The sequence below is a fragment of the Dendrobates tinctorius genome, unplaced genomic scaffold (genome assembly GCF_039654945.1).
Source record: "Dendrobates tinctorius isolate UK_male_01 unplaced genomic scaffold, ASM3965494v1 ptg000037l, whole genome shotgun sequence".
Lineage (NCBI taxonomy): Eukaryota > Metazoa > Chordata > Amphibia > Anura > Dendrobatidae > Dendrobates > Dendrobates tinctorius.
This window is the reverse complement of record NW_027361705.1, coordinates 24,389,842-24,412,142: the sequence shown is the minus strand read 5'-3', so window position 1 is coordinate 24,412,142 and position 22,301 is coordinate 24,389,842. Positions and strand designations below refer to the sequence as shown.

General features: G+C 47.1%; 1 protein-coding gene across 1 annotated transcript in view; it reads left to right on the top strand.

The window, feature by feature from the left end:
* The first annotated feature begins 12,497 nt into the window (after nt 1-12,497).
* Nucleotides 12,498-22,301, top strand: part of LOC141088122 (nuclease EXOG, mitochondrial-like) — a 31,318-nt gene continuing 21,514 nt past the window's right edge. The window contains exon 1 of the mRNA XM_073574066.1: nt 12,498-12,693. Within this exon, the coding sequence (XP_073430167.1) occupies nt 12,498-12,693 (196 nt within the window). The remainder of the gene's footprint in view (nt 12,694-22,301) is intronic.

Genomic DNA, 22,301 nt, shown 5'->3' with positions numbered 1-22,301 from the left:
CAAAAGATACAGTAAAGGAGCGGTCAGAGAGATAGGAGGAGAACCAGGAGAGAACGGTGTCCTTGAGGCCAATGCAACGGAGCATAGTGAGGAGGAGCTGATGATCCACAGCGTTGAATGCTGCAGAGAGATCCAAGAGAATTAGCATGGAGTAATGACCATTTGATTTAGCTGTTAGTAGATCATTAGAGACTTTAGTGAGGGCAGTTTCAGTAGAGTGTAAAGAGCAGAAACCAGATTGGAGAGGGTCGAGAAGAAAGTTATCAGAGAGATAGCGGATAAGACGGGAGTGGACCAGGCATTCCAGGAGTTTAGAGATGAAGGGAAGATTAGAGACATGTCTATAGATAGCGGCACAGTTTTGGTCGAGGGATGGTCTTTTAAGCAGTGGATGTATGATGGCATGCTTAAATGAGGAGGGAAAGATACCAGAAGAGAGAGAGAGGTTAAATATTTTAGTTATGTGAGTGGTGACAGCAGGGGAAAGGGACTGGAGGAGATGTGATGGAAATGGGTCACTGGTACAAGTGGTTGGGCGCGAGAAGATGCAAGAAGCCTGCTTACTTCTTCTTCTGTGACTGGTTCAAAATCAGAGAGTGAGCTAGATGCAGTGGGGGAGGGAGGACAGTGCATGGTATGAGGTGATTGGGAGATAATTTCCTGTCGGATCTGCTCAATTTTTTCTTTGAAATAATTGTCCAGATCGTCAGCTCGAAGCTCCGTGGTTGGGGCCTGTACTCTTGGGTTGAGTAGAGAATGAAAAGTGTCAAAGAGACGTTTAGGGTTATTGGACAGTAAGGTGACGAGGGTGTTGAAATAGGCTTGTTTGGAGAGGTGAAGGGAAGTGTTGTATGTTCTAAGCATAAACTTATAATGGATGAAATTTTTGTGTAGATTGGATTTTCTCCACAGACATTTGGCGCACCTGGAGCACCGCTGCCAGGGTTGTCGCCATCTGTGTTGTGGTGTTCTATGTATAGAGGGTGCAAATTCATCCAGGGCACTTTGAAGTTTTTCACTGTAATGCTTCAATGCAGAATCAGGACATGAGAGGGAGGAGATAGGGGCCAATGAAGACTGCAAGTTCTTCATAAGTTTCTGGGTGTTAATGGCCTGTATGTTTCTATAAGTATGGACAGTGGGGGTGACCTGAGTGGCCTGGCAGTTCTTGATAGAGAATGAAAGAAGGTTGTGGTCAGAGAGAGGGAGAGGGGAGTTTACAAAATAATCCACTGCACAAAGCTGAGAGAAGACCAAGTCGAGGGAGTTTCCGTCTTCATGCGTTGGTGAATTAGTAAGCTGCGAAAGGCCAAACGAGGAGGTTAGAGATAAAAGGTGAGTAGCAGATGGGGAGAGGGGAAGAGCAATGGGGATGTTGAAATCGCCCATGATGAGGGTAGGGATGTCACAGGAGAGAAAATGTGGAAGCCAAGTGCCAAAATGATCCAGGAACTGATGGGAGGGGCCGGAAGGACTATATACCACCGCCACTCGCATGGAGAAGGGAGTGTAGTGTCTGACGACATGGACCTCAAAAGAAGGGAAGACAAGTGAGAGTACTTGAGGGATAACCTGAAAGGTGCATTTGGGTGATAGGAGCAGACCAACACCTCCAACTGCTCTCTTGTCTGATCTTGGAGTATGTGAGAAGTGTAGTCTATCATATGAAAGAGCAGCAGCAGCGGTAGTGTCTGACTGCTGGATCCAGGTTTCAGTAGGATCCAGGTTTCAGCAAGAGCCAGAAGGTTAAGAGAATTAGAAAGGAAGAAGTCATGGATGAAGGAGAGTTTGTTACACACTGAGTGAGAATTCCAAAGGGCACAATTAAGAGACAGATGGCATGCAGGGAACATTAATAAGATTAGAGGGGTTTCTGAGTGTAGCAGTTGGGGGTTTGACTTTCTATAACATGGGGGACCAGGGTTGGGAGCAATGTCTCCTGCGACTAGGAGGAGGATAGAAAGAGTGAGCAGATGGTTAAGTAATTTGTGAGAGCGTCTCTGATGTTGAATGATGGGACTGAGTGGATCTGTGCAATTTAGCAATGTGAAAAGAGCGTGCGTGCTATACATAGGAGAGGAAAGGAGTGAGGGGCCAATATGGATGGAGTGTAGAGAGTTAATGCCATGGCGGTGGATGTGTGTGAATACAGCGGCCAGGATATAAATTACACAAGTGCATATGGTATATATTTGTTGTAATCCAAATGTACAGGAAATAGATGTCTTTAAATGTCTTACCTGTCTCCTGCCCTGTCTAACTGCCATGTTATAACTGCCTCATACTTTGATCAAATGTACTACGATTAAATGTGCATAAATGCCCCCTGCATAAATGCCTTCCCCAAGCTATGTTTGAATATATAGGAGGCTAAGGCTTAGATCTTTTTTTTTTTTTTTTTGCTCTCTCTCTTCTCATTAATCAATCCAACTAAACTAAGACAGCAGGGCACAATAAATGTTGGGCTCAGATAAACCAATGTTCAGGCCTACATGCATCATAAACCACTTTGAAAAGTTTCTTGACCTCACAGCATAAGAGGACAAGCAGAGTAAGTTGAAATAACTATATACCAGATATAAGCTTGCATAGTTGAAAACACATATGTAGCATTCAGGATTAACTGCTTGCTGACATTGAATGGAGTGGAGACAAACAGGAGTAGATTCAGAGCAGAGATTGAAAAAGCTGGTTACCTGTATGAAGAGAATAGAGATGCGTGTCACATTCATCCATGTTATAACTGCCTCATACTTTGATCAAATGTGCTTCGTACATAGGAAGACTGTAGTATAAGGCAGCCCCCCATCCCCTATAGGCAGACTGTAATATAAGACAGCACCCCCACCCTATAGGCCGACTGTACTATAAGGCAGCTCCCCATCCCCTATAGGCAGACTGTAGTATAAGGCAGCACCCCTCATCCCCTATAGGCAGACTGTAATATAAGGCAGCCCCCCCATCCCCTATAGGCAGACTTTAGTATAAGGCAGCCTCCCAACCCCTATAGGCAGACTGTAGTATAACGCAGCCTCCCAATCCCCAATAGACAGACTGTAGTATAAGGCAGCCTCCCAATCCCCTATAGGCAGACTATAGTATAAGGCAGACTATAGTATAAGGCAGCCTCCCAATCACCTATAGGCAGACTATAGTATAAGGCTGCCTCCCCATCCCCTATAGTAACATAGTTTTGAAGGCTGAAGGAAGACCTTATGTCCATCTAGTTCAGCCTATTTTTGTGCAGCTGTTCTGCATTGATGATCCTGGGGAAGGCAAAAAACCCACAGAGTAGAAGCCAATTTTCTCCATAGGGAAAAAAAATTCCTTCCCGACTCCTAAGCTGGGTCAACCATCTACCTATAATATTATGTTATTCATAACCTTCTATACTGTTACTCACAAGAAAAGCATCCATTCCTTTCTTAAATTCATTCAGTGGGTTGGCCATCACCACTTCCTCAGGAAGAGAATTCCAGAGCCTCACTGCTCTTACCGTGAAGAACCCTCTTCTATGCTGGTGCTGAAATTGTTTTCCTCCAAAAGAAGAGAATGCCCCCTTGTTCTTGACACAGTCCTTGGTACAAACAGTTCATTGGAGAGATCTCTGTATTGCCCTCTGATATACTTGTACATATATATTTGGTCTCCCCTAAATCTTCTCTTTCCTAGAGTAAATAGACCTAATTTTGATAACCTTTCTGGGTATTGTAGTGAACCAACTCCATTTATCATTTTAGTAGCCCGCCTTTGAACCCTTTCAAGTTCAGTAATGTCTTTCTTAGGCACCGGTGTCCAAAATCGTAGACAATACTCCAAGTGTGGTCTGACGAGTGATTTGTACAGAGGGAGAATTATGTTTTCATCTCGTGTCCCCAGACCTCTTCTAATGCATCCCATGACCCTATTTGCTTTGGTGGCAGCTGCCTGACACTGGGCACTCCAATTTAGCTTCTTATTGACTAAGATGCCTAAGTCTTTTTCCATGTCTGATTTCCCCAGCAGTTTCCCATTTAGTAAGTAATTGTAGCATCTGTTTCTCCTTCCCATGTGCATAACCTTACACTTATCTGTGTTAAACCTCATTTGCCATTTTTCAGCCCAATTCTCCAATTTACTCAAATCTGTCTGTAGTTGCAAACTGTCCTCCTTTGTGTTAACTACCTTACATAGTTTTGTATCATCTGCAAATACTGATATTTTACTGTGTAAGCCATCCACTAGATCATTAATAAATATATTAAATAGTAGGGGGCCCAATACAGAACCCTGTGGTACCCCACTAGTAACCCTGGCCCAATCTGAGTATGCCCCATTAATAACCACTCTTTGTTTTAAGCCAGCTACCTACCCATCTACACACATTTTCCCTTAGCCCAAGCTTTCTCATCTTACTTACCAATCTTTTATGTGGGAAAGTGTCAAATGCTTTAGAGAAGTCGAGATAAATGACATCCAATGATTCTCCTTGGTCCATTTGAGAGCTTACATCCTCATAGAAGCTGATCAGGTTAGTTTGACAGGAGCGAGCCTTCATAAATCCATGTTGATATGGAGTTAAACATTTATTAACATTGAGATATTCCATAATGGTATCCCTTAGAAAGAAAATAGGGGGGGAAGCCAGCACTGCTTAAGGTTAGAACGCATAAATTGAAGTGCATATGCACATAATATCCAACTGTATTCAAAAATGAGATATTTGGCAAAAAAATTGATCAATTCAATTGAGCCACCCCGCCGCGCCAAGGCAATCTCATGTGGGGGGTCCTACTCTACATTTATAATAAATACTGTGCCATTACGGCCTCCTAAGAGCATGACCACATCAAGTGCAATCTGTACCTGAACATTGCTGGATCGCTCCCATGAAGCCAGATGAAACAAGTGCAGATGAAGGCCAACCAGGTCTGAACACAGACATATCAAGATTGACCTCCACACATTGCCCAACCAGCAAACATAGATGAAGGGCGATATTGGCCCGGACACAGGTGCACAATTAAATAAAGCTTGGGGCAGGGCGGGGCTGCCGCGTGTGTGCACAGCAGCCTAGATCCATCATAATGAACACAGAAAAATTTATAGCGGACATAGCCAAGCGTGCACGGCAGCAGTGGTGGTGAGCCACAAACCAACAACAAGAAAATAGGGGGGGAAGCCAGCACTGCTTAAGGTTAGAACGCATAAATTGAAGTGCATATGCACATAATATCCAACTGTATTCAAAAATGAGATATTTGGCAAAAAAATTGATCAATTCAATTGAGCCACCCCGCCGCGCCAAGGCAATCTCATGTGGGGGGTCCTACTCTACATTTATAATAAATACTGTGCCATTACGGCCTCCTAAGAGCATGACCACATCAAGTGCAATCTGTACCTGAACATTGCTGGATCGCTCCCATGAAGCCAGATGAAACAAGTGCAGATGAAGGCCAACCAGGTCTGAACACATACATATCAGGATTGACCTCCACACATTGCCCAACCAGCAAACATAGATGAAGGGCGATATTGGCCCGGACACAGGTGCACAATTGAAGCTGGATATTATGTGCATATGCACTTCAATTTATGCGTTCTAACCTTAAGCAGTGCTGGCTTCCCCCCCTATTTTCTTGTTGTTGGTTTGTGGCTCACCACCACTGCTGCCGTGCACGCTTGGCTATGTCCGCTATAAATTTTTCTGTGTTCATTATGATGGATCTAGGCTGCTGTGCACACACACGGCAGCCCCGCCCTGCCCCAAGCTTTATTTAATTGTGCACCTGTGTCCGGGCCAATATCGCCCTTCATCTATGTTTGCTGGTTGGGCAATGTGTGGAGGTCAGTCCTGATATGTCTGTGTTCAGACCTGGTTGGCCTTCATCTGCACTTGTTTCATCTGGCTTCATGGGAGCGATCCAGCAATGTTCAGGTACAGATTGCACTTGATGTGGTCATGCTCTTAGGAGGCCGTAATGGCACAGTATTTATTATAAATGTAGAGTAGGACCCCCCACATGAGATTGCCTTGGCGCGGCGGGGTGGCTCAATTGAATTGATCAATTTTTTTGCCAAATATCTCATTTTTGAATACAGCTGGATATTATGTGCATATGCACTTCAATTTATGCGTTCTAACCTTAAGCAGTGCTGGCTTCCCCCCCTATTTTCTTGTTGTTGGTTTGTGGCTCACCACCACTGCTGCCGTGCACGCTTGGCTATGTCCGCTATAAATTTTTCTGTGTTCATTATGATGGATCTAGGCTGCTGTGCACACACACGGCAGCCCCGCCCTGCCCCAAGCTTTATTTAATTGTGCACCTGTGTCCGGGCCAATATCGCCCTTCATCTATGTTTGCTGGTTGGGCAATGTGTGGAGGTCAGTCCTGATATGTCTGTGTTCAGACCTGGTTGGCCTTCATCTGCACTTGTTTCATCTGGCTTCATGGGAGCGATCCAGCAATGTTCAGGTACAGATTGCACTTGATGTGGTCATGCTCTTAGGAGGCCGTAATGGCACAGTATTTATTATAAATGTAGAGTAGGACCCCCCACATGAGATTGCCTTGGCGCGGCGGGGTGGCTCAATTGAATTGATCAATTTTTTTGCCAAATATCTCATTTTTGAATACAGCTGGATATTATGTGCATATGCACTTCAATTTATGCGTTCTAACCTTAAGCAGTGCTGGCTTCCCCCCCTATTTTCTTGTTGTTGGTTTGTGGCTCACCACCACTGCTGCCGTGCACGCTTGGCTATGTCCGCTATAAATTTTTCTGTGTTCATTATGATGGATCTAGGCTGCTGTGCACACACACGGCAGCCCCGCCCTGCCCCAAGCTTTATTTAATTGTGCACCTGTGTCCGGGCCAATATCGCCCTTCATCTATGTTTGCTGGTTGGGCAATGTGTGGAGGTCAGTCCTGATATGTCTGTGTTCAGACCTGGTTGGCCTTCATCTGCACTTGTTTCATCTGGCTTCATGGGAGCGATCCAGCAATGTTCAGGTACAGATTGCACTTGATGTGGTCATGCTCTTAGGAGGCCGTAATGGCACAGTATTTATTATAAATGTAGAGTAGGACCCCCCACATGAGATTGCCTTGGCACGGCGGGGTGGCTCAATTGAATTGATCAATTTTTTTGCCAAATATCTCATTTTTGAATACAGCTGGATATTATGTGCATATGCACTTCAATTTATGCGTTCTAACCTTACTTAAGCAGTGCTGGCTTCCCCCCCTACTTTCCTATCCCTTAGAAACCCTTCAAAAATTTTACCCACAACAGATGTTAAGCTTACCGGCCTATAGTTTCCAGGTTCCCTTTTACACCCCTTTTTGAATATTGGTACCACATTTGCTTGCCGCCAATCAAAAGGAACAGACCCTGTTTCTATAGAGTCTTTAAATATAAGGAATAGAGGCCTGTCTATCACATTACTTAACTCCCTTAATACCCGAGGGTGAATGCCATCTGGGCCTGGTGATTTGTCAATTTTAATCTTACTAAGGCAGACTGTAGTATAATGCATGTGAAATCAAAAGAAACAAATGCGGACAGCACCGCTGTTACCGTAGAAGCTCAGATGGCATGCGGCATGCAGGAATCTGACAGCTGGGAATCTCGGGTGCCCGACCTTAAAAAAAGCAATCCTTGGAATCCACATAGAAGAAAAGGTCGCACTCAACGAGTCACGTAAATTTTCACAGGTTTATTGACACATGCAACACATGTCAGGCCAGGGGAGTGACATAGGAGTGCGGAAAAGACTGACAACGGCCCTTTCACGCTGTTTGAGTGCTTCAAGGGGACCCTCCCCCGGCCTGACATGTGTTGCATGTGTCAATAAACCTGTGAAAATTTACGTGACTCTTTGAGTGCGAAACTTTCTCCTATGTGGATTGTAGTATAAGGCAACCCACACCCTACAGTCAGACTGTAATATAAGGCAGCACCCCCACCCTGTAGGCAGGCTGTAGTATAAGGCAGCCCTCCCATCCCCTATAGGCAGACTGTAATATAAGGCAGCACCCCATCCCCTATAGGCAGACTGTAGTATAAGGCAGCCTCCCCATCTCCTATGGGCAGACTGTAGTATAAGGAAGCCCCCCAATAGGCAGACTGTAGTATAATGCACCCCCATAAAAAAAAATAAATCTAATACTCTCCTCTCTTGCTCCCGGCTCCTGCACTGCTCCAGCTCATCTCCTGACAGCGGGCGCCGGGCAGTGATGTCATCGCACCCGCTGTCAGCGAGAGGGGAATGATGGGAGGTAAGCTGTATCGGCACCGGGCCCACCCCACCTGCTCAGGGGCCCATAGCGGCCGGGCGGCAGAGCAGGGAGATCGATTCTCCTTGCTCTGCCGCAGAATGTAACTGTATCGGCGCGCTGTGCATGCCGATACAGTTACTGTAGCGTAGCTCCAGGTGGGCCCCCTCTAGAGCCGGGGCCCGGGGTCCCTGCTTCCTCTGCCCCCCCCGGTAGCTACGCTACTGCAACCAGACTATTGCATGTAAAAACATCATTAGGTCCTTTACATTTTATTCTGCAGATGAAAACTATTTAAAATCACAAATTATATGTTATGTGGCACTACTCGTTATTTACTATGCCACATGTACTTGTTATTTGATTTATATAGGTTTCATTTTCTGGGTATATACAGTGGGGAAAAAAGTACTTAGTCAGCCACCAATTTTGCAAGTTCTCCCACTTAAAAAGATGAGAGGCCTGTAATTGACCTCAAAGGTAGACCACAACTATGAGAGTCAAAATGAGAAAACAAATCCAGAAAATCACCTTGTCTGATTTGGCAAGATTTATTTTTGCAAATTATGGTGGAAAATAAGTATTTTGTCATTAACAAAAGTTCATCTCAATATTTTGTTATATATCCTTTGTTGGCAATGACAGAGGTCAAACATTTTCTGTAAGTCTTCACAAGGTTGGCACACACTGTTGGTGGTATGTTGGCCCATTCCTCCATGCAGATCTCCTCTAGAGCAGTGATATTTTTGGCCTGTCGCAGGGCAACATGGCCTTTGAAATCCCTCCAAAGGTTTTCTATAGGGTTGAGACCTGGAGACTGGCTAGGCCACTCCAGGACCTTCATATGCTTCTTTCGAAGCCACTCCTTCATTGCCCTGGCGGTGTGCTTGGGATCATTGTCATGCTGAAAGACCCATCCACGTTTCATCTTCAATGCCCTTGCTGATGGAAAGGGTTTTGCACTCAAAATCTCATGATACATGGCCCCATTCATTCTTTCATGTACATGGATCAGTCGTCCTGGTCTCTGCAGAGAAACAACCCCAAAGCATGATGTTGCCACCCCCATGCTTCACAGTAGGTATAGTGTTCTTTGGATGCAACTCAGCATTTTGTCTCCTCCAAACATGACGGGATTTATTTCTACCAAACAGTTCTACTTTGGTTTCATCAGACCATATGACATTATCCCAATAATCTTCTGGATAAACTAAATGCTCTCTAGCAAACTTCAGACGGGTCAGGACATGTACTGGCTTATGCAGGGGGGACACGTCTGTCACTGCAGGATCTGAGTCCCTGGCGGTGTGTTACTGATGGTAGACTTTGTTACAGAGGTCCTAGCTCTATGCAGGTCATCCACTAGGTCCCCCCATGTGGTTCTGGGATTTTTGCTCACCGTTCTTGTGATCATTTTGACCCCACGGGGTGAGATCTTGTGTGGAGCCCCAGATCGAGGGGGATTATCAGTGGTCCTGTATGTCTTTCATTTTGTTATTATTGCTCCCACAGTTGATTTCATCACACCAAGCTGCTTGCCTATTGCAGATTCAGTCTTCCCAGCCTGGTGCAGGGCTACAATTTTGTTTTTGATGTCCTTCGACAGCTCTTTGGTCTTCACCATAGTGGAGTTTGGAGTGTGACTGTTTGAGGATGTGGACAGGTGTCTTTTATATTGATAACATGTTCAAACAGGTGCCATTACTACAGGTAATGAGTGGAGGACAGAGGAGCCTCTTAAAGAAGAAGTTACAGGTCTGTGAGAGCCATAAATCTTGCATGTTTTAAGTGACCAAATACTTATTTTCCACCGTAATTTGCAAAATCTTGCCAAATCAGACAAGGTGATTTTCTGGATTTGTTTTCTTATTTTGACTCTCATAGTTGTGGCCTACCTATGATGTCAATTACAGGCCTTTCTAATCTTTTTAAGTGAGAGAATTTGCACAATTGGTGGCTGGCTAAATACTTTTTTCCCCACTGTACAGACCAGACAGCATGTCACAGATATCCAGGCAGCATGTGAGATTGATGACATCTTCGTGCTCAAGACCATCCCAAGGCACTTCACCTCCTGACATAGCTGAGACTCTACTGGTTTTAAGGTGCGAGGCATTTACTGGCTCCACTGTGGCATCAGGGGGGTGATGTAGAACGCTTGTTGGTACAACTAGAATGTTGCTGGAGAGTGACCTTGGGTACCATGGAACAATATTTTTCCAATTTCTAATTATTATTTTTTTATTACTTTTTATCATTGTTTTTTATTCTCCAAAAAATATTATTTTCTTTTTTAATTACCCATATATAGTCGAGTATAAGCCGACCCGAGTATAAGCCGAAGCACCTAATTTTATCTAAAAAATCTGGGAAACCTTATTGACTCAATTATAAGCCTGGTATGCGTTGTCCCCTCATCCTGGTATGCACGGCCTCCTCAGTCCCATCATTGTATGCATGGCCCCATCCCCATCCTTGTATGCATAGCACCACCCCCATCCTTGTATGCATGGCCCCATCCCCATCATTGCATACATGGCTCCATCCCCATCCTTGTATGCATGGCCCCATCCCCATCTATGTATGTATGGCTCCATCCCCATCATTGCATACATGGCTCCATCCCCATCCTTGTATGTATGGCCCCATCCCTATCCTTGTATGCATGGCTCCATCCCTATCCATGTATGTGTAGGGAAGTGGACTGACCTGTTGACCTGTCTGCAGTAGGAAGGTGAATGCAAAATGTACCGTAAAAGTGCTTGACGTGAACTGATGAATATGTATGCGGGGAGACAGCTAGAGACAGTGAAAGATGGTAAAGTACTGGGTTTTGACCACTAGGGGGAGACCAAGAACAGCAGGAAAAGGAGACGGTGCAGTACTAGAGTTTGGCCACAAGATGGAGGCAGAGAACAGTGAGGAAAGGGCTTTACAGCAGCTTAAGGCTAGGAAGCCGCGTAGTCATGGTGGGCGGAGTTACAGGGGCTCTAGAGGGAAATTCCCTCGGAGGAGAATAAAGCGGCAGAGAGAGTTCCAGAAGAAAGCCAGTCCAGGAGGAGGGGTTCAGCTGAGAAGGAGACTGAAGGAGGAAGAGACAGAGCGGAAAAACTCCAGGAAGGACTGGAAGACGAAATGGTCAGAGGGGTGGCCCTGACAGGAGAGCCGCAGGACATAGGAAGTCCAGGGGTACCAGACGGACGGACTCGGACAGGAGAAGCATTGTGGTGGTAGGCCTAGGGCAGCCACAGCGATAGAGCCACGAGGGACGTCAATTTCATGAAAGAGAAGGAGGTGAAAGGTACCCGGGCCTGTGTGTACGGAAGCTGTCGTGCTGCTGTGGTCGTCGGGAGGACGACCAATAAAGAAGACCTGTTGAGCGTACATTGGTTTCTGTCTCCAGTCTGTTCGCGGCACAAAGGGACCACCCCCCAGTCGGCACACGTATCTACAATTGGCGAAGTTGGCAGGATCACCACCGCCAATACACCAACGGCAGCGGTAAGAGCGCGCAGAAGATCCAAAGGATCCTAGCTGAACAGGTTGAAGATTTACCGCTGTGGATTACAAATTGGACTGTGATTGCGGGATTTAATCAGAGGAAAAAGGACTTTACAGAAATGGCTGTGGCATATAAGTGCCTGAAAGAATCGCAGGAGTTTGCTGCTGCATTGGACTATCAGGGGCAGCTAAGCTGAGCCCGCCCCTGGAACACTGCTGGGAAAGCTGGATGCCGCTGCTGGAAAGCTGGGTACCCTCCCACGCTAAAGGGCTACAGCGGGACCTGGGAGCCATCACAAAAGCAGCAAGCTCTCAGCCGTCCTGAAGACCTGCCGCAGATGGAGTCCTCGACATCTGCGCCTGCTGTCCCAGAGCCGGATCATCCAGCAGAGATGCGTCCGCACTCTTCACGGTCCACATATATGCCGAGTGACAAGCGCCCTCCCCATCGAATGCTGGAAAATGGGTAGAGAGGCTGGCGAGATCCCCACCCTGGAACGGGAGTGATGCGGCTGGGAAAGCTGGGTGCCGCGGCAGGAAAGCCGGGCACTCTGAAGGACTACAGCGGAAGGTGGAATCACCAACAGCAGGACCTGTGGATCTGGGAGCAGTTACAAAAGCAGCAAGCACTCATCCGTTTTGAAGACCTGCCGCATATGGAGTCCCCGACATCTGCGCCTGCTGTCCCGGAGCCGGATCGCCCAGCGGAGATGCGTCCGCACTCTTGACGGTCCATGCCAGAGACAGCGCGGGAAGAGGAAGCCACTCTGCAGCTAGAGGAACTGAAAGACCCGGGAGCTGTTCCTGCTGGGCGGCAGGCGGAAGGTGAACCCCAGTGCACCCTAGACGGCGGCACCGGAAGTGATGGCGAGACAGCGGGGACAACTCAGGAGGAGAAAATCGAGGAACCGATGGAGACCCCGGCCTTCAGTACCTGCAGGAGATGAGGGCCGGACGGAGCGGAACCACAACATCAAAGGGGGTGAGTGCATCTCTACCTCAGCCGGTGGCGGACCACGCAGCCCCAATGCTGTCCCACTGCGGGGATATGGGGCCCTAGGTCCACGTCACTGAGCACCCGCACTCCCACCCGGTGTCCCTTGAGACCACCGAGCCCTCCGGAGAAGATGTCGGTCCCCGTGCAGAGGCAGCTGATGTCATCTCTGCCCGTTTATCCTTCACGGGTTGGGGGCTCTGCAGCTGCAGAGTCCTCTTCGGTCCGTGCCAGGGTACGGGTCTCCCGTAGAGACACGGCGCGGGATGCGAGCCGCGGAACTCTCCGTGGCCCCTTCTTGCCGTTATAGTGCACGTATGCACAATCTGAGACTGCCAGTCATCCCGAGGGCTCCACGGTAGTGGAGTTCCTTTTTACCGGCGGAAAAAAATCAGCCACCAGGAGACGGCCCCGAGCACCGCTGAAGCAAACGGACTGCTGGGACTACCGTGCACGGTTGCACAGCATGGGGACTGTTCTGGTCCCCTCAGGGTAAGAAACACTGTCTCCTGACGCGGCAGGGATGTACGGAGTGCTTCCCGCACAGGAAGGGGGAGCACTATTGCCAAATGTTTGAAAATGATGGAAGATGTTGAAAATATACACATTTAAAATGTTGCAAATATTAAAAATGTTATAAATGAAAATGTTAAAAATGTAGATATATAGGAAAATGTGAAATGCCTGCCATGACAAAATGTAAAAGAAAGCATATGAAAGTTTCATATGATGGTTTATGACTTGGTGCAGACAGCGGTCCACGGATTAGGTCCTCGGTGGGAAATATCCCAAAAACAGGAAGGGGCAACAATTACCTGGTAGGCTCCATGGCAGCCTCAGTCATTCCGCCCCTAGAACTTAAAACAATTCTGGAAGCATAAGAAAAGTGGGGGAGAGCACGCGTTGAGGAGTCCGGGTGGTCCTACCCCAATCAAAGATGGGTATTTGAAGTGTAAGAAAAGTGGGGGAGAGTACCTGTTGAGGAGTCCGGGTGGTCCTACCCCAATAAAATGGAAATTGTCATATAGGCGCAAGTGCCTGTGAGTAGCCGTCAGCTACTCGGAGCTTAACTGCTCCAGGCTCTGACCAGCACCCCATGTAGAGCTAAAGTGCTCCGGGCTCTGCTCGGCAACCGGCCACACAGACAAAAGCAAATTGGGGAAGTACAAAAAAAAAGAAAGGTAAGGGATTGTCGGGGACGACAATGGTCACAGGAAGGGGGTATGTAGGAGGGTGGACTAAGACGTGGACCTGTCTGAGTGCATAGGACAAATGTATATGTGCTGTAACCATTACATGTAGATGTTGGAGGTAGAACGTATCAGCTAGGGAAAGTTGGAGTTTGGTAATTGTCCACTAGGAGCAAAGGATAAAAATGTGAGGTCATGCCCACCAGACGGGCTCTGGCCGGGAGTATGCATATCACATACATCACCGCCGCTACCGGCTCAGAAACGCGCAAATCCTTACAGCGCACAGCGCTACACTTGAGGGATTGATAAGTCTGCAGTCACACAGAGTGACTGCAGACTTTACATTTTAGGCAGGACAACTCCTTTAACCTCTTCACAACACGCGCCATACAGATACTGCTCTGAGGGAGCTGCGTTCCCACAAAGAGAAGAGTATAAGAAAACCTACAAAAAATACTCCCATGAAAAGCATTTATAATCAAATATCTCCATTTCAACAAAAATACATAAAACAATTAAAAAAGGAAATATACTGCAGAATGAAACGACTGGTATATAAATAAAACGGTGCACATTACATGACATGTTAGAAAAATAGGAAATAAACTGATCCATGTGGAGTACAGACACAGGGATACACAACATTAGCCCTGGGAGCCAAAACATAGTACAATCCTGCCCCCTAGTGGTGAAGGAGGGTATAAGAAAAAACAATGCAAGGGATATACTGTATATACAGAATGTACACACACGTCAATCAGTATATTATAAGATATATAGTGTAAATTAAATTAATCCATATATTAGAGAAAGTGCCAGTGCTTACATGAACAATCTGTGTAACGAGGAAATGCAGGAAATGCATATCATAAAGTTACCAGTAAAGGCAGTTTCCCATCCTAAGGAGCACACAGACATTGCAGGAGGTGCATCATGTGTAGAGCTTCATTACCAGCCGGGATCCTCTAATGCCCGTTGGGGCATCGGCACGCTGAGGAGAAATTGCACAGCAAATTGTATGGTGCAATGTCTCCCGTTACCCTTATGAAGATGCAAAATGTGGAGCTAAAAAACATTTTCACAGTCACAGTGGACTCTCTCCATAAGCTGCAGTATTGTACTGAGAGAATAAAGATAACATGTCCCTTATATCTATTGGTAAGCTGCAGTAAAGCACCACTCTGGGGTTTCTTTTATTTCTGCGGTGGCTTACATGCATTCCATTATTCTATTTTATTAAATTACTCTTGCCTTTAACCCCTTGACGGCCTTGGACATATAGATACTTCCAAGATCGTGTCTCTGTGCCGGAGCCCGTAGCTTTCCCTGCACGTGACTACTGATCTGATCAGCTGTCATGTGCATCTAACAGCAGTGAGTGGATTCACGATCCACCCACGGCTGGTAATCAATGTCGCCGTCAACCTCTTACAGCGGCATTTAACTCGCACTAACTGGAAGCGTGTCACAGGAGCCGCCTTTTGGCATTCCTGTCACATGATTGTGGGGTGCCAATGGGTTGTCACAACAGCCGGAGGTCTGCAGGAGACTCCCGTGCTTGTAATTGTGAAGCTAATATGAACGCTGGCCCGTGGCCGACGTTCATAGGAGATGATGATATTTGCTACATATGGTGGGCTAAAAAATATAAAAGTTCAAATCTCCCCCCATTTTGCCCGATTCAAAATAAAACATTAAAAAGTAAATAAAAAAATGCACATATTTGTTATAGCCGAGTTCAGAATCGCCCAAAATATCAATATATAACGTAAATTCATCCGATCGGTAAACAACGTAATGAGAAAAAAATCAAAACGCCCAAATAACTTTTTTTGGTTGTCGCAACATTGCAATGAAATGTGATCGTATCTACCCCGAAATGGTATCAATAAAACATCCGCAGCAAAAAAGAAGCCCTGACCCAAATCACAAAAAACGGACACACTGCAGATCTCGGAAAATGGCGCCTTTCTTTTCTTATAATCTTTGGCCTTTTTTTTTCACCAATTAAACAAAAAAAAACTATACACGTTTGGTATCTGTGAACTCAAGACCAGGAGAATCATAAAGGCGGGTCAGAGTTATCATTTTATGAACATGGTAAATTACATAAAAGCCAAATAGCTGTGGAATTGCTTTTTTTTTTTTTTTTTTTTACAATTTCACTGCACTTAGAATTTTTCTCCATTTTCCAATACGCTATATCGTAAAATAATAATAATACATTTTATTTCTATAGCGCCGACATATTCCGCAGCATTTTAGATTTCAGAGGGGAATTGTACAGACAATAGACATTACAGCATAACAATAATCACACAGATCATAACAGATACCAAGAGGAATGAGGGCCCTGCTCACAAGCTTACAATCTATGAGGAAAGAGGGAGACACGAAAGCTGGGTGGTAACATTTGCCCTGATTGTATGGACCAGCCATAATGTTAAGTGTGTAACAGTACAGACACAGAGGGCTAATGGATGCATAAAGCATGTGGGAACATGATGTGGGAAATCTGGTTATGGTAAAACTTTTGGCTGTGCCACATAGGGATAGATTAGGTTAATGTGTTGAGGCGATAGGCCAGTCTGAATAAATGCGGTTTCAGGGCACGCTTAAAATTTTGGGGATTGGGGATTAATCGTATTGACCTGGGAAGTGCATTCCAAAGAATTGGCGCAGCACGTGTATAGTCTTGGAGACGGGAGTGGGAGGTTCTGATTATTGAGGATACTAACCTCAGGTCATCAGCAGAATGGAGGGCACGGGTAGGGTGGTATACTGAAACAAGGGAGGAGATGTGGGGTGGTTTATACTGAATTCTGGAGTGGATGGGTAGCCAGTGTAATGACTGACACAGGGTAGAGGCATTGGTGTAACGATTGGTGAGGAAGATGATCCTGGCTGCAGCAGTAAAATCAATGGTGTCGTTCAAAAGTACAACTCGTTCTGCAAAAAACCAAGCCCTCATGTGGGTGTATTGGCAGAAAAAGAAAAAAGTTATGAATCTGGGGAGAAGGGGAGGAAAAAAAGGAAAACGCAAAAAACAGAAAATTGTAAAGTCTCAAAAGGGTTAAAAGTGATGATTGGGGACTTGAGACTGATCACTGTCTGTAGCATGGGTCATCAGTATTAGCTCAGGTGGTATCTACATCCCGGCCCGTGAGCTGTATGAAGACCCCCAGCACCATGGAGAGCGCAGCGTCCTCATCATTCTCTACGAGACCCCGATATGTAGGTAAAGTAGCGGCAATAGGACGGAGCTGTGATACTGGACCACCTGCGACCGTGTTATAGGCCGGGGTCAGACAAGTGAGAAACTCGGACGAGTCTCACACATCAACACCCGGCACTGCCGCCGGCACTCGGCCCGGAGCGCTCAGCCACATAGAAATACATGCAGCGCTCACTACGGTCCCGAGTGCTGGCGGCAGTGCCGGGTATTGATGCGAGGCTCGTCCGAGTTTCTCACAAGTCTGACCCCGGCCATAGAGTCGTGTTACTCCAACCTCACTTCTTACAACCTACAAGTGCACGGAGATGTCTCACATTCATCCCACACGTGGCCTGTGCACCTACAATGCCGCGGCTGAATTCTTGCCCCAGTCCGGCCCTGCTTACACCTATACCTGACTCCTGAGGTGACCCCAAATCACAGCTCAGATTTGTGTCGCCTCATGTCCGATCACCAGCACAGCAGCAGTCACATTCCGTGCCAGTAGGTGGCGCCCGTCTACATACAATTTATTCACATGCAATAAACAAGTCTGGCCGCAAGATGTCGCTGGTAGCACGCCTTGGGTTCTAAATCGAGTGCTGTACTGTTCCCGGCCAGCAGGTGGCGGCTCCGGTTCATTCGTCTTTTACAACTACTTGAAGATGTCAGGACATATTTCCTACAGGATTATAAGCCGCCGCTTTCTGGGGGGTTTCGTGCTGGGGGCTACACTGAGCACATCGTCCTGCTTAGCCGCGCTGTATTTAGCCGAGCCAGGTGAGAAAGCCGCCCCCTGGCGGAGAGTGTGCGCCGTTACCCCTGTGGAGGGAGGCCCTGTCATAGACGCGTGTGCTGCGGCCTGCATCCGGGTCCCTGCTCTGTGCACACTCCTCATGGCATCCGGGGGCCTCAACAACAGGCACGGAGGGGTTAACGCCGAAACTGCGGCCACAGTGAATCAGGGCGGAGTCACGTGGCCTCGTGTCCGCGCTCACGCGTGGGAGTGACCGGTCCGAGCAGGGTACAGTGTATGTGTCACCCCCTAGTTCCCAGTGACGTCAGTACGAGCTCCCCTCTCACCCTCTGCCTTACTGCAGCGCCCCCTCATGTCAGGACGGAGCAGAGGGGCCATGGATCGTTCTGGGGTCTGACTGGGGTCTGTTCTGTGTCGGTTTATAGGAGAGAAGTAAAAAAGCGCAACGTCCACACCATGGAATCAGTGATAAGTGAGCGGGGTCGGATGAAGTGTTATCTGGGCATGCTCGAGTGCTCGTAGTGCCCGGCGTGCTCGAATACTATGCTCTGGTCCCCGCGGCTGCATGTCTCGTGGCTGACAGCAGCGGCACATGCAGGGATTGTCAGTCACTCCTCAGGGGATGTTCCCACGGTCAGTATTGGCAGCACATGTCCGCTCCATCCACAGCGCTGCCGGCTTCTGAACGCCGCTGATTCCACATGTGATCACTGAACCGTGCGGGATCACGGCTCCCATTACATTGTACGGGTGAGATTTATCCTGTGGAGACAGAGCGTCTCCGCTACATATATAGACATGCTGCGGGCGGGAGAGACGCTCCACATGGAAGCCAGAGGCGTCTGCCCGCATAGTGGGCGTGGGATATGATGACACCCCCTCCACTGTGCTGTAACATCTGGACGCTGCGGATGTACACAGCGTCCACTGACCGTGGGAACATACCCTTACATGTGTCACGGCTGTCACGAGACATGTGTAGGGAAGGTGACCGGACGGCCCTGTCAGTATAGAGAAGGAAAGGTTTGCACAGTACAGATAGTTGTCAGTTACTACAGTGGGGAAACAGCTAGGAAAGTGTAGTGGACGTGCAGTACCTGGGTTGACCATTAGAGGGCAGGGAGGAGTGTGAGCAAAGGACTTAACATCAGCTTAGGGCTTAGGAAACCGTTGGTCATGGGGGCGGAGTTACAGGGAACCAGGAAAGGTATAAATACTGAGGGAGGGTTCCAGAAAGTTCCAGTCCCCATGGGGAGCTCAGGTGACAGGAGGACTACGACAGTCTGTGCGCTCTGAGGAGAGAGAACGTCAGAGGGGTGGTCCTGACAGGAAAGTACTGCAGTGGAGACGAGACACCGGGTGTGGGACACCGTATTTGACACGACGCCTGACCAGTAAAATTGCTGTTGGTTTAGTGGCCTAAGGCGGCCACAGTGACGGACCTGTCAGGAGCGTCAAACAGTGAAGAAGGACAGTACGTGCATGTGCGTCCCTAGTGTGAAAGTACGGTGTGTATAACGGGCCCTAGAAACGGAGGGCCGTGAGGTGAAGAGAACTGCGGTGTACTGCAGAGGCCGTCAGGCGGACGGCGAGTGGAATAAACTTGGACCTGTTGCACCCAGAACCTGCCTCAATCTTGTCTCTGTTTTGTCTCTGCGCGGTATATAGAGGGACCAACCCCCAGCTCAGCCCACCGACCCTACACATGCAGACGCAGGGACTAGAACATATTATTCAGCACACCAAAGTCACTGTTAGCGCTCAAGCATGCCCAGATAACACCTCAGCACGCTCATCACTGCTCAGCATCTCTTCTGTTCTGTTTTTTATAGTTTTTTTCTTTTTTTCTCTGTAGCTCTGATATTTGGTGTTTTTTCTGCAGGCTGAGTTGTATTGTGAAACAACAGCAATTTACACCATTGTTTGTTTCATTTTAAGTTTATGCCGCCATCAGTTGGCACAGATAGTATTTTGGTGCAGAATGATTACAGAGATTACATAAAGCTTATCCTCGCCCCTTGTGCCATCGTTGTTCCCGCGGGGCCGGTACGCGCGGTCCTGGGGCTCTTGTACGATGTGACACGTGACTCCGGTGCCCAATCAGCGCTGGCGTCACTGTCCGCGCCTTCACACGAATTGTACATGAAGAGTAAGTCCGGGCTGCGGCTGATCTCCGACTTCCTCTTCATGTTCAATTCATATGAAGGGTGGGGACAGTGATGCCAGCGCTGATTGTGTGTCAGTGTCAAACCGCATGAGAGCCCTGCAGAGAGCGTGTGCTGACACCGTGGGAGCAGCGCAGGCACGGGATGTGAGTATAGGCTTTTTTATCTTATTGGGGCAAAGCGTGGGGTATGACAAGGGGTTGTCCTAGCAGTGGACAACTTTACATGAAATGCGGCATTGCTGTGTGAGACATGTAATGACTGACAGTCAGCTCTCCTGATCTACACTGGTAACACCTCCTTTCATTTAAAAAAGTCTCTGGAGGCAGATTCTCAGGGAGATCTATGTCCGGCCCGTAGATCTTAACCGTTCATTTACATATAAAGACAAGTGTAGATTTCTAGGTAATAAGATAAGATTGAAGACGTCACGTTATCATTTTATTAATTTTTTTTTTTTTTTTACTTGCGTGGCCATCTAGATGGCTTAGGAGGGTTGATCCTACTGAACTAGATATAATGTTAATATTAGCCTTTTTTTTTGCCCCAGAACCTGTACAGAAGTCTCCATTGGAGGAGTTTGGATTCCCGCAGAGTGGAGGTCAGGCAATATATCGGTCATGCTTTATCTTATGATCAAGCAAAGAAGACCCCACATTGGGTCATTGAGCATCTTATAAAAGAGAAAATAGTTGGTGAGTAAAAAGGGAATTAATTCCATTACATCGGCTGGTCTCCTAGTAAGGAGCACAATGGGCAACAAAGTGGCTCAGTGGTTAGCACTGTATGGTGGCTCAGTGGTTAGCACTTTTTGCAGCTCTGGGGTCCTGGGTTCAAATCCCACCGAGGACAACATCTGCAAGGCGATTTTATGTTCTCCCCGTGTTTGCGTGGGTTTCCTCCGGGTTCTCCGTTTTCCTTCAACACTCCAAAGACATACTGATAGGGAATTTAGATTGTGAGCCCCAATGGGGACAGTGAAGACAAGCTTTGTAAAGCGCTGTGGAATTAATGGCGCTATATAAGCTAAAGCATAATAATAATGTTTACAAGCGGAGCCAGAGCCGCCTCCTGTAACAGCAGCTGAGCGCTCCGTTCCAGTGAGCGGTGGAAACATGCGGCTCGTCTCATCTGTCACAATGTATCGGGATCACAGTTATCCATTTTTAGTGGCACTTTTACACATCTCATTTTTGATGCATTTAGTATTTTTTCTGACAATTCACCACTTAGGCCAGACAACGTTGTAGTGAATTCTTATTGTTTATTCCCATGCAGTAAAAAAAAAAGTTTTCAAACCTCTTCTATTTGTTTCTGATTTGACTCCGTTTTCACTTACTGACTTCAGTGTTGGGAAAACTGTAGCATTAGACATTTGTCTAGAGCGGTCACATTACAGAGCGCCTGTCACCAGTCTCAGGTCGCCCTTTTTATTTAAGAGAACAGCGGGCAGCCTCCGACTGGTGATTTTTATTTTTTTTTTAAACAACCTATGGGCAGAAATGAAATAAAAAAGTGTTGCTAATACCAACCTAAAAGACCCGACTTTCTAGCAAAATTCAGGTTCAAACTTGCATGTTGTTAGATCGTGGCATTCAGATTCCCACAGTGTGAGACCTCGTGAGGTGTCATGAAATCTCACGTTGGAGCCAAACCAGTGTCGCCCCGTCCGGTACATTGCAGTTACCAGTCGGTAACATCATTAGAGCGGTTACCTCGCCTCTCAGTAAATGATGTATCCGCTCTGGTGTAGATCATCGGCCTCGCACTTTACTGTCACGGAGGCCACGGAGGGTTGTTGGATCTCGCTCTGTATGTCGGGATCCCACAACCCAGAAGTTCGGACCTGATTTTTTTTCTAGACAGTCCGGACCTTTAGCCTGTCATTAGGGACACTGCTGGACGTCTTTCTTAATGAGTTATGATTTGTAAAACCGTCGGTCTGTGGCTGCTCTCTCTTTTCTTACATCGTACGTGCAGCCACACACAGGTGACAGGTCCTCTTTAAGTGAGGCTGCGGCATGTCCTGAGGCCAAGTTCACACTTTGCGGAATTGTGGTTTAGACTGCAGCCGTCTAGAAGACTTGAAAGTCTCACTCACACATTGCAAAACAATGAAAGCATGGTGCCGACGTCAGATCTGCAGCGTGCTCATTCATGTACAGATTTTGATTGTGGATTTCACCCTATTCAATAATGCTTAGTAACGGAGCAG